The sequence below is a fragment of the Podarcis cretensis genome (genome assembly GCF_951804945.1).
Source record: "Podarcis cretensis genome assembly, chromosome: 6".
In the NCBI taxonomy this organism is placed as follows: Eukaryota; Metazoa; Chordata; class Lepidosauria; order Squamata; family Lacertidae; genus Podarcis; species Podarcis cretensis.
In genome coordinates this window covers 75,598,386-75,613,020 of record NC_137175.1, presented here as the reverse complement: position 1 = coordinate 75,613,020, position 14,635 = coordinate 75,598,386, and the positions used below count along the sequence as shown (strand labels likewise).

Here is a 14,635-nt window from a genome sequence, read left to right as displayed (position 1 = left end):
TTGTTGTTGTTGTTGTTAGTATTATTACATGGGTGTAGCCAAGGGGGAAAGGGGTAGCTGCCCCCCGATCAATAAAGATCAATACAAATCTGAGGTTCTGCCCCAACAAAAGCCTGCCCCCTTCAACCAAAATCCTGGCTACGCCCATGTATTTACATCCGGCAATCCAAATTCCCTTAGGCCAGGTGTGCAGCAGCACCTGAGCCAGGTGAGCTCCCGTCTGGTCTCTCCAACTGGACATCCTCGTGTAATCCTGAACCCCGACCTAGCTGGGGCCCTTCCCCGCATCCTGCCGGACGGCGCGTTCCGCGTCTCCCGGACGCGTGTGGGCGCCTGTGCGCGCGCGCCGGAGCGGCCACGTGTTCCGTCCGAGGCGTCCCATAGGAGGCGCCCGCCCGCCCACGCCGCGAACGTGTGAAGGGGGCCTTCCTTCGCTCGCTCGCTCGCGCGTCCACCCACCCACCCTCCCCGGGCGACCTACATTCTCGCGCAGCTGCCTTCAACCCCCGACGCCACCCCACCCTGCCGTCGCCGAGGAGGAGGAGGAGGAGGAGGATGCTGCGTCGGGGCTCGGCGGCGAAGAGGTTAAGGCGGCCGCCTCCCTGTGCCCGCGCCCCTCCTTCCTCCTCCTCTTCCCGCTCCACCACCATGTAGGCAAGCGGGCCCCCTTCCCCTTTTCGCATGGAGCAGCTTCCTTGACGTCAGACCTATGAATATTGCACGAAGAAGCCGGCTGGCGAGAGCGACGGCTGGCGGCAGCGCTCGATGTAGGCAAGGCGGGCCCTTCGCCGGAGGGGAGTGCGCCGGGCACGAGGAGGCGCTGATCGCCGCCGCCGCTTTGGAGAAGGAGGCCGCCCGGCGCCTGCTGGCCGACAGGGGAGCCGGAGGAGTAGCGGCCGGCCGACCGGCCAGCGCCGGTGGTGGCGGTGGCGGTGGCGCCGACGGCCAAGCGGGCTTCTTGCTGCTGCTGCCGCCCCGAGAGGAGGAGGTCGTGGGCTGCGCGCTGCTCCCGCACCGGGAGGTGGCCCCGGGGGGATGTGACATCAGCGCCGCCGCCGCCGCCAGGCAGTGGGGCAGGAGAGGGGGACGGCTGCCCGGCAGCGCCGCCGCTGCGGTCGCGCACTCGCTGCCGCCCGCTCCGGCTGCGCGTCTCCTGCCCGCGCCGTCCAGCATGTCTTCGAAAGAGAGGCAGAAAAGCAAAGTGGTCAAGGAGAGCGTCACGCTGTTGCCTTGTTTTTATTTCGTCGAGGTGAGTGGGGCAGACTATAGGGGGGGGGCGCCATCCTCTCTTTTTTGTGTGATGATGATGGGGAGAAATGATGTAAGGGGGCAGGATCTGTCGCCTGCCCCCACCTGGCACGCGCCAGGGTCAGGTTCCCATAAGCAAAGAGCAGTTGTGTATTAGTGGCGTGGGGGGGGGGTAAGGTTGAGGTGGGTTGCCTGTCAACATTTAGCATGTATGCTTTACATGGGTGGGGAGAGCCTGCTTGGCATTCCTGCCCAGAAACTGGGTCTCCTCCTGATCTCATCTCTAATCAAGGACTGGTGGGAGGGAAGAGAGGCGATGTAATTCCCTTCCCTTTGCATCACCTTAAAGAACTGTTTCCTGAAAAGCAAAAACAAAGAAAGAAAGAAAGAAAGAAAGAAAGAAAGAAAGAAAAAGATCAGGATGATGCATCAGGAAGCATCGGTCTGTAGGAGTGTAAACCTGGCTTGAAATTGGGGGAGGGGCGAAACACATACACACAGAGACTTCATCCACTGTTTGGGAGAAATCATTACTTCAAAGATTGAAGGAGGGTTGCAAATGAAGGGGAGATCACTTCACGTGCTCAGGATCATTCCAATAGGAGAGCAAGGTTGGGGGGAGGAAGGGGGTTGTTCTACACGTACATGTAGCGGGCACACATTATTTGAGAAAATTAAAATGAGGGCACATTAAGGTTGGGAACAAACGTTTTTAGATTGCTAAACAATTGGTGTTGCATTATTGTTGGCATGCACTTACATGGTGAATGTTCAGGTACATGGGAGGTGCTTGGATGCTTCCTGTTTCCATACATGGTCCGAGGTGTGATGTGTGTGTTCGCAGAAGCAAAGCGGTTGTGTGAATGCATTTGCCTTCCCCCCTTCCGCCACTGATGGCTTCAGAACTGTTATGGCTGTTCTGTATTGTACCTTGTTAGTGTTCCACAAGCACTCATTTTGGTTCTTTTCTGACAGCGTGATGTATAGGCACTTGTGAACTGCTTCTTTTGCAACTGGGGCACAAAAAGGGATTTCATATTTGTACGTTTTGTTGATAGCTCAGGAAATGAGCAAGCATATCCTTGGAAGACCTGAGGATATGCTGAGGAAAGAAGTGTTGGACTGAGTCAGTCTGTGTTTGCTTCAGAGATGATTGACAAGACGACTCAGAAAACGTTGTAGAAGTCAGCCGCCTCCCACCATCACCTGGAGAAAAGAAGCTCATCCCATCCCATCTAGACCCCCAGTGATGGGCACTGTGTTGACAGAATAGGAAAACTCTGGTCCAGGATAACCAATAGCTGCTTCACAAAGCCTAGCTGTTGTGTCTCATTTGCAATAATCAATTGGCATATAGCAAGGTTGGCTCGCCAAATATATTGTTGGACTCCAAATCCCATTGGCTCCAGCCAATATGGCCAATGGTCAGGAATGATGGGACTTGTAGTCTAACAAATCTGAAGGTCCACAGATGTTCCACCTTAGTCATATAGAGCAGTTAAGTTTTAGATATCTGGAATACAAGGACTGTAGAAATTATTACACTAAAGGTGTAAGGATGCAGAGACACTGAAAACTGGTGCAGGCAAATGAGTGTTTTTAAAATGTTCCTTGGGTGCATTGTTTTATTGATCACTCAGAAAAGCATTTATTATTTTGTTTACGGGAAATGCCCTATATACTGAAGCTTAAGTATATTCAGGGAAGAGTCTTCAAAGATTCCTCAAGTTCTGAAAGGGGAAGGAGGGAATGTGTGAGTTATCCCAAGTAAGAAAAGTTTTAAGTCTTTCCCTAACTGTCCTCCACTCCCTTATTCTCCATAAACAAGAAATAAAAATGGAGTCATTAGCATCTGTGCCAGAGTGCTCAGATGATATTAAATGAAGAAAGCAGAAGTTTGGGGTCCTTACTCCCTCCTGGGCATGTAGCAGAGTGGGAGGAGATAGGATAATGGATGGAATGTTCTTCGTAGGCCCTTTCTGACTCTTGCAAAGTTTGGCCTATATTGGGAGAGAGCAGCTATGACATCACGGTCACCATACTTTGAAATGTATGGTCCTCCTGACACCGTAGGGTAGAGTAAGGGCTGAAGCTCAGTGGTAAAACATCTGCTTCGCATGCAAAAGTTCCCAGGTTCAGTTCCCAGCATCTTCAAGTAGGGCTGGGTATGTCCCTAATCTGAAACCCTCCAGAGCATCTACCAGTCAGTGTAGACAATGCTGAGCTAGCTGGACCAATCTAGCTAGACCAATAGTCCAACTTGGTATGAGTCTACTTCCTATATTTCTTTGAAAATGCTCCATTGTTGAGAGGCACTCAAAGGATGAGATGCTTAATTTTTGAATTACTACATCACTGCTTCCACTTGGGACTTCTTTCATCATCCATGGTCTTGGTTCAATCCAAAATGACAAAGTCAAGGGAGTCTAAGACTGGTTGGCTGCTTTGCCAAAGGAAAGTACTCAGAGGTTTCATATTAGTTTTGCTTAGGTAAGTGTAGCTGTTTGCTGATTTCAGAACACAACACCGTCCGAAACAGGCTGCAGAGAGCTGAGCAACATTGATTAGAAGAATCTAATGCACATGTGGAGAATGGAACATTATTTATTTCATTGGAGCCACTTCGAGCCTGGCCTTTTCAAAATCAATCCCAAAGCAGGTTACAACAGGGAAAATTAATATTACATGCTCAACAATTAAAAAAAATTAAAAACACATCAAAAGCCATTACAAGAAATCAGAATCAACTCTACTGACCAATTTAGCCAAATGCTTGTGTGAATAAATGTCTCTTTAAAGCAGATGTGGTGGACCTTTGATCCTCCAGGTGTTGCTTGAACTAAAACTTCCATCATCACTGGCTGTTGGTCCTGCTTGTTGGGGCTGATGGGAGTTGTAGTTCAGCAACATCTGGAAGGTCAAAGGTCCCCCACCACTGCTTTCGAAGGTGCCCACAGGCTGTCAGCATTGGTGCCAACTGAGTCTGTGAATTGAGGGCATTCCATAATCAAGGTGGCGCGATTGAGAGCATCCTCTCACAGGTTTCTACATACCATTCATTGGCACATGTCACATTGTTAAGGGCACATGTCACAATGTCTTAAAGTCTGGGCTTGTATATAGGGGAGTAACTGATCCAATGGGTATGTGGGCCCTATGCCATGGAGGGCTTTAAATCTCAGCCCAAGCACCTTTGAACTTGGCTCAGCAGCCGACTGGTAGCAAATGATGTCATTGCACTTCAAGCCCCCCACACGTGGCAGCAGGGGAATGGGAAGCATGATGATATCACGTTAATGCATTTTGTTTCTCTGTCCAGAGGAGGGAGGAGGGTATGTGGGCTGGCTCTCTCCCTCTTAAATCAGAGAGTATGTGGAGGCTGCCATCGCTCCAGAAGAACCCACACAGAATCAGTCTAAAAATGGCTTTTAAAAGTCATCACTTCATTTTGTCGCCCAGGGAATAGCTCTCAGAATTGTATATAGTACAGGGAAACCAACCATTAAGACTTCACTGCACTAAACAATGAAAGAAATAAAACACACTGCTGGCTGTTATTTCTCCAAAGCCAGCAGGAGAGGGCAAGGCAGCCCGCAGGTGTGGAGAGTGGGAGGGAAAGAAGAAAATGTAAACTTGCATGGTTTTAGGTAGCCACAGAGCATGAGGGCAACAGTGAAGAGCATGTAATAGAAATATACTTGCATGCAGAGGAGAGAACACTTTCTCAGGTGGGGCGTTTGAGAAGGGGAATGTTACTCATTTTGGAATGTGGTGTGTTCAGTGAGGATTCTCATGTTTGGATTTCCATGGTCTGGATGGCTCCAGACACATATGCACTGAGGTGATTTACAGTTCATGAAGTGTACAGTCTATCAGGGTTCTCACTCATGTGGATGATCTTTGAGTGCATAGGCCTCCCTCTCAATAGCACCAAATGTGCGGTAAGCAGAGGCCTACTTTACAAAGGACAGTCCTCTGTTTGATAGTGTCCTCTATTTGAGGGTTGTCCAGTCCAGGGTTGCATTCACATTCAGGGTTGCATACATTTAAAGCACTATGATACCACTTTCAACAATGATGGCTTCCACCCAAAGAATTCTTGGGCCTCCGTAAATATGGCCTAAGACTGGTTTTAAAATGACCATAGAAAGAGAGAGCAAAAGCTTTGAAGATGCCCATCAACAAGTTTTCATCACTTGATCTGCAAACTAAGCAGGCAGACAAATCACCTCTGGTGTCTTCTCCACTATGGTTAGATGTGTCGCATTTCTGTTTCAATTATAGTAAATATTACCGCATGAGAATCTTATGAAAATTGGTGTCCTCTTTTTGGATCAGGCACACTCTTGAACCTAAGTCTGTTGCTACCATTAATTTAGCAAAGCATAGCATTGTTTCAAGTGTGGGAAAAGAAGAGTGACATTTTCTGCTTATCTGCTGGTAATCTTTTTGTACAAAGAAGGCATGCATACAGTGATATGAGCCCCTGAGGTGGCTACCAGCTGGAGGAGAGCAAGGCCGAAGTTCTGTATGGTAAGCAGGGAAATTAGACTTCTTTTCTTAAAGGTCATTGATTATTCCTAGAAAGCAAAAGCAAGCCAATCTTCCAGCCTGCCAGAGGTTGTTAGCAGCCAGCGTCACAGCCAGGCAAGCACTAGAGGTGTTCACATGTGATTGTATTATCTGTGACCCTGTGTACACTGTACTTGAGCTGTGCAAAGCAACAGGTGTACACTCTTTCACGCAAACACAGTGTAGAACTGGTGCTGTTCCGGGTGCCAAATAATACCACGTTTGTAAGAAATCCATCTTTTAGTGTGGCAGCACCTATACATTGGAACTTTCTTCCTGTTGACAACCTCAGTGTTTAAACCTTAAATGGAGTTAGGCTTGTGTCCCCAAATCAGATTCAGAGAATCCTTAACCTCCAGCAGAAGAGCCGGGCCTTCTGGCCCCAGGGTCAGAAAATTAGGTGCTCTGGCAGAGATGTGAGTTGCTTGGTGAAAGATCCAAATAGGATCTGAACTTCTTCTGAGGTTCTTATTCAGAGCAGAGCTGGGGAAACCCAAAGATCTACCTGGACCGATACTTTAAGATACTTACCCTCTGCTAATGTTACAGTGGTACCTCAGGTTAAGAACTTAATTCATTCTGGAGGTCCGTTCTTAACCTGAAACTGTTCTTAACCTGAGGTACCACTTTAGCTAATGGGGCCTTCCGCTGCTGCCACACAATTTCTGTTCTCATCCTGAAGCAAGGTTCTTAACCTGAGATACTATTTCTGGGTTAGCCAAGTCTGTAACCTGAAGCGACTGTAACCCGAGGTACCACTGTATTTGTAGATCCTACAAGGTATACAGCACTTAAGTTGAATCCTGACTCCATTTAAGGCTTAAACACTGAGGTTGTCCTGGGAAAAGGGAAATAGAACGTTAGGAGACTTGCCAGTGCAATTAACCAGTGTTGCCACCCACATGGTCTTGACAACAAGGCTCAGAGTAAATTCAAAGGGAAGGCAAAGATAAGGGGAGAGAAGTGTTCTGTTTATAATCATGGACAAAGGATAGCATAAATTGTCTGGAAGACGCAACCTTTTGCCTCTGTGCGGCTCTTACAGTTGAGATGGTTTCAGAATTAATACAAAGGCAGACATGTTCGTGACATGAATTTAACTATGGATGGATTCAGCCCACCAGCTTTCACTCATGTTATAATATTCTGAAGCTGCTACATTTGGAAGCCTGTTGGGAGCTCACTTTTATAAGTCTTTCAAAAATGCAACCAACCAAAGGACTACCTTATTTTATTTTATTTTAAAGCCCAATAACATGTGACTGGCTGAAAACGTGGTGCTGGAATCAGTTTGCCAGTACTGGGGAAACTGGTGCCTAGATATGCGAATATACCTTCTATTTCTTTAGTATAGCCATGAGTCAGTGGCTTTTTCATGGTATTCCCACTAACCTTGGGCGGGGGGGGAATAGACACGCACACAACCACTTGCCAGGTTGCTTGGGAGAAATGCCTCTGGCCTTCTGCAGAGAATTTCATAGCTCTAGTATGTCCTTGTTCCCAGAGGCAGCTAACATATTGGCAGCCACTAGAGACAGGGACTCAAATATGTGGAACATACACATTTGGCCCCAGTTCACTTTCAAACAAGATTTGAAAACCCATTTCTTTCAAGCAGCCTTGACCATTTCAAACCATTTACATTGTTGCTGGTTTTAAAGAAATGTTGGTTTTTTCCTTAATTGCTTATGTTGATTTTATATGAGAGTTGTCCTGGTGTATTGTGAAGTCCACTACCGAGAAGAGATGATGGCCCATATATCTGAGGATATGGCTAGAAACAAAAGCAAGTTCAGGATCATGTACAAGGACTTTAGCGTAGGTACAGGATCATAGCTGGAAGTCGAGCAGCTGAAGTAGATAGAGAAAATTGTCCTGGATCTACTTGCAGAGCTTTGTAATCTGGACTAGGTGGTCAAAATCAGAGATATGAAAAGCTGCATCTGGTCAGTCAAAGGCTCAGTGCTATTTTCTGCAACCATTGGCTTCTCGGGAACAGGATTTCAAGTTGCAAAGAGTAATCTTTTCAGATCCCCCTGGTAGACCGGGGGTGGATCTCTCTTCTCAGGGCAATGAGAAGTTTTCATTTGCAGATCCTTCATTCATGGCCCTGGCAAGTATAAATGGCTCATGTGAGACATAAGTTGCTGCTGGATTCTCTCTGATGTTAGTCATTTTATTATATCAATTTTTGTTCTATTTATATATGTGTTACAAGGTTTGTAATGATGTATTTTTATGAATTGCCATATACCAACCACCCTGGGAGCCTTCAGGTTTAAGAGAGGGATATTAAGTAATAAATAGACAAATGTTGTGCTTAGTATGAAATAAGAGCATAAGAATAGCCTGCTGGATCAGACCACTGGCTCTTATTTCATATTAAGCACAACATGTGATAGCCCTCTCCTCCATGAATTGGTCTAATCCTTTTTTTAAAATGCTGCTGTTTTAATTGTTTAGTTTTACTGAAATGAGATGCTTTAGCTTTTATATCTTGTTTGCAAAGTTGCCTTGGGAAGGCTTTGCCCTGCATACAGACATATTGGTGACCTATATTACAGAGAGCCAGCCTTTATTTGACATGTCCAACTCTAATCTAAGGACAGATAATCCTAAAAAGGGCTAGCAGGGACCTTAAATTTGTCCATCAGCGTTTAGCAACTGAGGTCACTTGGTCACAATCTCCCCCCATTATGGTAGTTTGTACTGTGTTTTGTTTTGTTTTGTTTTGTTTTTCAAATCGTAGTAATTATTTCTAAATTTTGGATTTATACTATCAAGCTCTCTCCCACTTAATCTATCCCTATGTTGAGATCATTTGCTCTTTCTGCCTCCGCAGCTGCACTTCTGCCTATGGTGCTGAACCAGCACTATGGTCCTTGTCCATGGTGCTGAACTTGCTTTTGACTGCAGCCTAGGCTCATCTAGACTTCTTCTTGTCCTGCCTCTTTCCACTAGGATAACCCAATATTTACAGCTGAATTGGAGCAAACTTCTATCAGATTTTCTGTGGATTGATGTTTGCTTCAATTCAACACTAAAGAGCGAATTTCCCCAGTGAAAGCAATGGGGAAAGCGGAAAACCACTCAGACCCGTGCTTTCTAGGCAAGGGACATGTGAAAGCTGCCTGTTTCAGAGCACTGGGCCTGTTATAATTAGTCATTAAATTTGTATATCCAGAGGTTAACAGAAGTTAGGCTATTCCTTTTACAAATTAGGGGCACAGCTGGGCCACCAGCCAAAAGTGATGGAAGGCAACTCTGCGCCACCTGAGCCTCAAGCATCCACAAAGGATCCAGGAATACCCCCAAGCTACATAACCACCACTTCAGAGGGAGGGTAACCGCCTCAAGAGCAGGCAGCCTCCCATCTGTCCAGTCTAGGGAACCACCCACTAACAATGCCTCAATCTTATCTGGATTTAGCTTCAGTTTATTGGCTCAAATCGAGTTTGATACCAAGGCAAAACAATGGTCTAAGACATCCACTGCCACACCCACAGATGTAAAGTAAACTGTGGGAGGGAAATGTTTTTCAGTATCCATTTCAATGGAGGTTTAGGCCTGGTTTTGGCACAGAAACTGCTTGGGTCACCCTAAATAAGAGAGAGACATGGGAAACATAACCTTGTTAATTCTCCTCAACCTCTTAGTGGCTTTTGATGCCATTGACCATGGTATCCTTCTGGAGAGGCTGTCTGAGTTGGGGGTAGGTTTGTGGTGGCTCCTGTCCTCCTTGGATGGTCTCTCCCAGAGGGTGATGCTTGGGGAGTGCTTTTCAGCCCCATGGAGCCTTCAATGTGGAGTTCTTCAGAGTTCAATTTTATCCCCTATGCTATTTAACATCTACATGAAACCGCTGAGCAGCGTTTGAAACTCCCATTGTTCTAGGTGCGTTTTGCGATGGGGAGTTTCATTAATGCGAGCAGTTTCTGAGCTGTGGGCACAGTACTGAGCCCAAGATTTCAGTTTAAAACTGCCACTGCTGGAAGAAAAGGACCTTTTTCTGCCTCCTCACTTCCATCCACCTTCTGAAGACTGGAGAAGGGACCTCATAAGAATATTAAGGGGGCAGGCAGGGGAAGTATGGCTTTGTTTTTTGCAGTCTTCAGATGAGGACTAAGGCATGTGAAAAAGGAACATAAGATTTTTGCTGCAGTTCATTCATTTTCAGCTTTGCATTCTTGTTATAAAAAAGCGCACCTAAACACTCCATTGTGGCGCCCATAACCTCAGTTTAATGTGCCGCTCAGCTCCTAGCTTTCATATCTCAGTTCCTAACACTGCCACTGAGTAGGGTCATCCAGAGTTTTGAGTACGTTGTCAGCAGTATGCTGATGGCACACAGTTCTGCTTCTCCTGCACACCAGTGTGGACCAATGAAATGTGCTCTCTGAAGGACATGAAGTAACTTTGCTGTGTACATTTTGCAGAAGGAAGATGATAGCTTGTGTGTGTAGCAATGGATTACAGTGGGCCTGCCACTTAAATGAGGGTTCAGGTCCATGTATCCACATGCAAAGGCAAAATTGCATTGTCAGAAACCCCTAGCGCTGCATACCTGCTTCATAACCATCCCGACCTGTCTGGAGCTGGGCTTGCTCTCTGCATTGCTTAGAGTTGGGAAGGAGGAATGATGTAACTGAGCAGAGTGGACATCATCAGGATTCGTAGTGAGAAACAGTTGGGCTAAGTGGGTTTAAGGTAATCTCCCATGTTGTGATCATAAAGTGGAAAAACATGTCACTCGTCAAAGAACAAGCTAAGCCAAATTGTGGTTGTCAGTACAATAGTATTTTAAACAAACTGGCCTGTCCAACCGTGTATTGTTTAAGAAGCTGCACTAGCACATTCTGCAATATATTCCTGAGGAATAAAAGCTGCATCGTCTGGAAAAAATAGTAGCAGGATTTGGGAAACCCTCAACCTCATGAAAATAGATTAACGTCTCACTTCACGAATTCCAAGGCTGAGTCATGGCAGCGAAAATAAATGTGTCTGGACTTATGCCCAACTCAGGCCATGCCCTGCCGCATCACTCTCTGTCTTGCAAATTGAGCATCCAAGCCAGCTTCATTAAATTTACTGAGAAGTTTCCAATGAAATCAATGGGGAGTGAAGTACACCTAGCCTTGTGCAGGAATGTGGCCATTGATTTTATACCCTTGGCCCGGAAACTCTCACTAGAGGGTCAGTTCCAAGTTAAAACACCCCTATAAAACCAATTTTACTTCAATTAAGTAAACTATACACAATAAGCTCCCTCTATGTCAATAAGCTCCCTCTATGTATTGTTTATGGATAAATTTTGATGTATTGTTTTTAGATATGGGCCAATGGCCGTAATAAACCAATCAATCAATCAATCTCACTAGAGGGTCATACACTCTGATACAGTCTTAGGACATCCCCACACTATAGATCTATATTGGCCAGTTTAATGGACATAACAAGAATTTTGGGGATCCTGGGTTACTTACGAGGCAAAGGATTCTGTACCAGACCCCTGGGACCTTTCAGGGAACGATGGTTCAAAGGGTTCCTTGAGAAAGGGGAAATGCTATTCAACCATAAAGACATAAGAAGATGCCTACTGGATCAGACCAAGGGCTAATCTAGCACAACATCTTGATTCCCACAATGGGATGTCTCTTGAGAAGGCCACAAGCAGGGCATGACGACAACTGTCCTCTCCTGCTGTGGTTCCACAGGAATTGGGATTCAGAGTCATTCTATCCCTAATAGGATACCTCAGTTGGTTAGAGCATTGTGCTGGTAATGCCAAGGTTGCAGGTTCGATCCCCGTTTGGGACAGCTGCATATTCCTGCATTGCAGTGCTTTGGACTAGATGATCCTCAGGGTCCCTTCTAACTCTACTATTCTATGATTCTTTGATCTTTGAACCTGGACTAGTACTAGCCCATGATAGCCTTACACACCTTGCATTTGTCAACCCCCCATTGAAAGCCATCTGAGAGGCTTTCTTCATTAGTCTCTGACATAGTTATGCCCCTGAGAGTACCACCATAACACTTTATACTGACAGGTGTAGAGAAAAATGGCAAATATTGAAACCTATGCAATCATATAAACAAGGCAAACACTTGTATATATGCCATTGATAAGTATGAGTTTCTTTTTTTCTTGCTTTCACCTCCTGTGCACAGGATCAGATGTGAAAACCCATTGAATGTCAGGAAACCCATTGAATTTATAGGAAAGTGCCCCAAGCCTATTAATTATCAGAGTCCCATGGACGCCATTTGTAAACTCTTCTATATGTAGTGCCATTCGCCTTCTCCATTGCTTCCCGCTGAAATATTTGGCTCATCGATGCATTAATGAATGTGGGCTGCGCATGCACATATATGCAAAGCAAAGTTGTGCCAATTGTGCTCTGGTGTGTATGTGTGCATCAAAAAGAAAAATAATGTGATTCCTTTGTTTTAAAATGCCAGCATGGATACAGCGTTAAGGGAACAAACCCTGTTTCAATCATTCATTATCCTGCAAATAGCAAGTTGTTCCTTTGTTATTGCATTATGTCATGTTAGAAAAGGGGGGGGGATTATGCAGAAGTCTGGTTTTTTTATCCTCCAGATGGAGTGGGATTTAGTCCTCACATGTTGCAGGGAAAGTTACAAGGACACAGATTATTTGATGAGATACAAAGGGGGAGATGGAAAGCAAAGAGATAAATTATATAATTAACTCTTGCAGGGCCAATATCACATGTGAGCAGCGTTGCGTTCCTCTACGCTTAGCACCATAGGACACGGGGGAATTCCAGAAGCAAATCTGAAGGTTGTGGTTGCTACCATACCTGCATCAACTCTGCTTGTGATTTTTAAATTGCGGTGTTTCAAAGCTTCTAAAGCGTTGGACATTTAAAAGCCTATCTAAGCAACATCTTCCTCTTTTAAAAGCTGTATGCTGCTGTCCTCCAAATGCTTGACCAGTGAGTTAGACTGACTGACAGACATGCTGTTTCAAAACAAAATAAAAAAAAATTTTCCTTCCAGTAGCACCTTAAAGACCAACTAAGTTAGTTCTTGGTATGAGCTTTCGTGTGCATGCACACTTCTTCAGATACACTGAAACAGAAGTCACCAGACCCTTCTATATAGTGAGAAGGTGGGGAGGGGTATTACTCAGAAGGGTGGTGGGATTGGGTGATTGGCATATAGCTGTGATGAGCCTGTTGACGACTCTTAACGACTGCAATAGGTCTTACAGGAAAAAGCAAGGGGTGAGAAGGTGAAAAATGGCTTTGTCATGTATAATGAGATAAGAATCCAATGTCTTTCTTCAGACCAGGTCTCTCCATGGTTTTAAGTTTGGTAATAAGTTGCTATTCAGCAGCTTCTCTTTCCAGTCTATTTCTGAAATTCCTTTGTAATAGAACAGCTACTTTGAGATCTTGTATAGAATGTCCTGGGAGATTGAAGTGTTCTCCTACTGGTTTCTCTGTCTTGTGGTTCCTGATGTCAGATTTATGTCCATTTATTCTTTGGCATAAGGTTTGGCCTGTTTGTCCAATATAGAGAGCTGAAGGACACTGTTGGCATTTGATGGCATACACAATGTTAGACGATGAGCAATTAAATAGTCCTGAGATGGTATGTGTGATGTTGTTGGGGCCAGTAATGGTGTTGTCCGGGTGTATGTGGCAGCAAAGTTGGCATCTGGGTTTATTGCAGGCTCTGGTGCCAGTGTCCGTGTTAAGTCTGGTTGTAGTATTATTGTGGGTTAGGAGTTGTTTAAGATTGGGTGGCTGCCTGTAGGCAATGAAAGGTCTTCCTCCCAGAGCTTGAGAAAGAGAACTGTCATTGTCCAGGAGAGGTTGTAGATCTCTGATGATGCGTTGTACTGTTTTAACTTGGGAGCTGTATGTGATGACTAGAGGTGCTCTGTTATTTTCTTTTTTTGGGTTTCAAGTGTCTCTGAGCATGCAAACAGTGCCTTATTCCCAAAACTGGCTTTTCCATAGCACGCTATCCATAATATAAAGCACATAACTTAGACTTCAGTGTGTGCAACTGGTGTGATGGTGAAATTGTGCCTTATTTTTTATTCATTCCTACCTCCACTTTCCTCTCCCTATCTTCCTCTCTTTCTCCTGTGTCAGATGGTACAGGGGCTGGAGTCTGCTCTCTTGTACTGTGTAAAGCACCAGGTCACTATATAAGTAATAATTAAGGATGTAGCATAGAAGCCCAAAGATGAGTTCTTACCCATCTATGGAACGTACTTGCTCAGAGACACTTTGCAGCTGGAGTTGCTGGTGGAAGAGGCAGGGAACAGACAGGGAACAGGCAACAAGGGAAGGAGGCATCTCTGTAACTGCAGCTTACAGACCTTCCACTGACTGAATTGGACAGGAGCTTTCTGTCAGCTGTTAGGTTACATGCTGATTTGACTCATTTCATTTCATTTAGAGAAGATGTGTGTTGTGTGGCTATTCCCTCCCCCCCCCCCACAGGTGGAATAAATGAAGACAACGGACACAGAGTTTTAGGTTAATGGGCGAAAATGGCCACAACTTTATTGATTACAGGAAAGAAGGGTATTGGCTTTAGGCATTGGCCCTAACCGACTATCCGGTCTGACCGGGAAGGGTTAAACACCAACAGGGGGAGCCACCCGAGATGCATATCCCTAGGCGCTCCCCGAGGGGTTACCGCTCGTGGGCGCGCTTTAGGCCCTAGCCTCCGTAGGTTTCAGACGAGGCGTCGCCCCTCGGAGTCCTTTAACGAACTACCCTTCAAGCATTGGGGGAGGTGATGGCGTTCCTCCCCCCCAACCTCATCT

At 45.6% G+C, this 14,635-nt stretch overlaps 1 protein-coding gene across 1 annotated transcript in view; it reads left to right on the top strand.

Moving 5' to 3' along the window:
* Positions 1-453: 453 nt before the first annotated feature.
* Positions 454-14,635, top strand: part of PLPPR4 (phospholipid phosphatase related 4) — a 32,869-nt gene continuing 18,687 nt past the window's right edge. Inside the window, exon 1 of the mRNA XM_079981281.1 lies at positions 454-1,249. Within this exon, the coding sequence (XP_079837407.1) occupies positions 710-1,249 (540 nt within the window). The 5' untranslated portion in view covers positions 454-709. The remainder of the gene's footprint in view (positions 1,250-14,635) is intronic.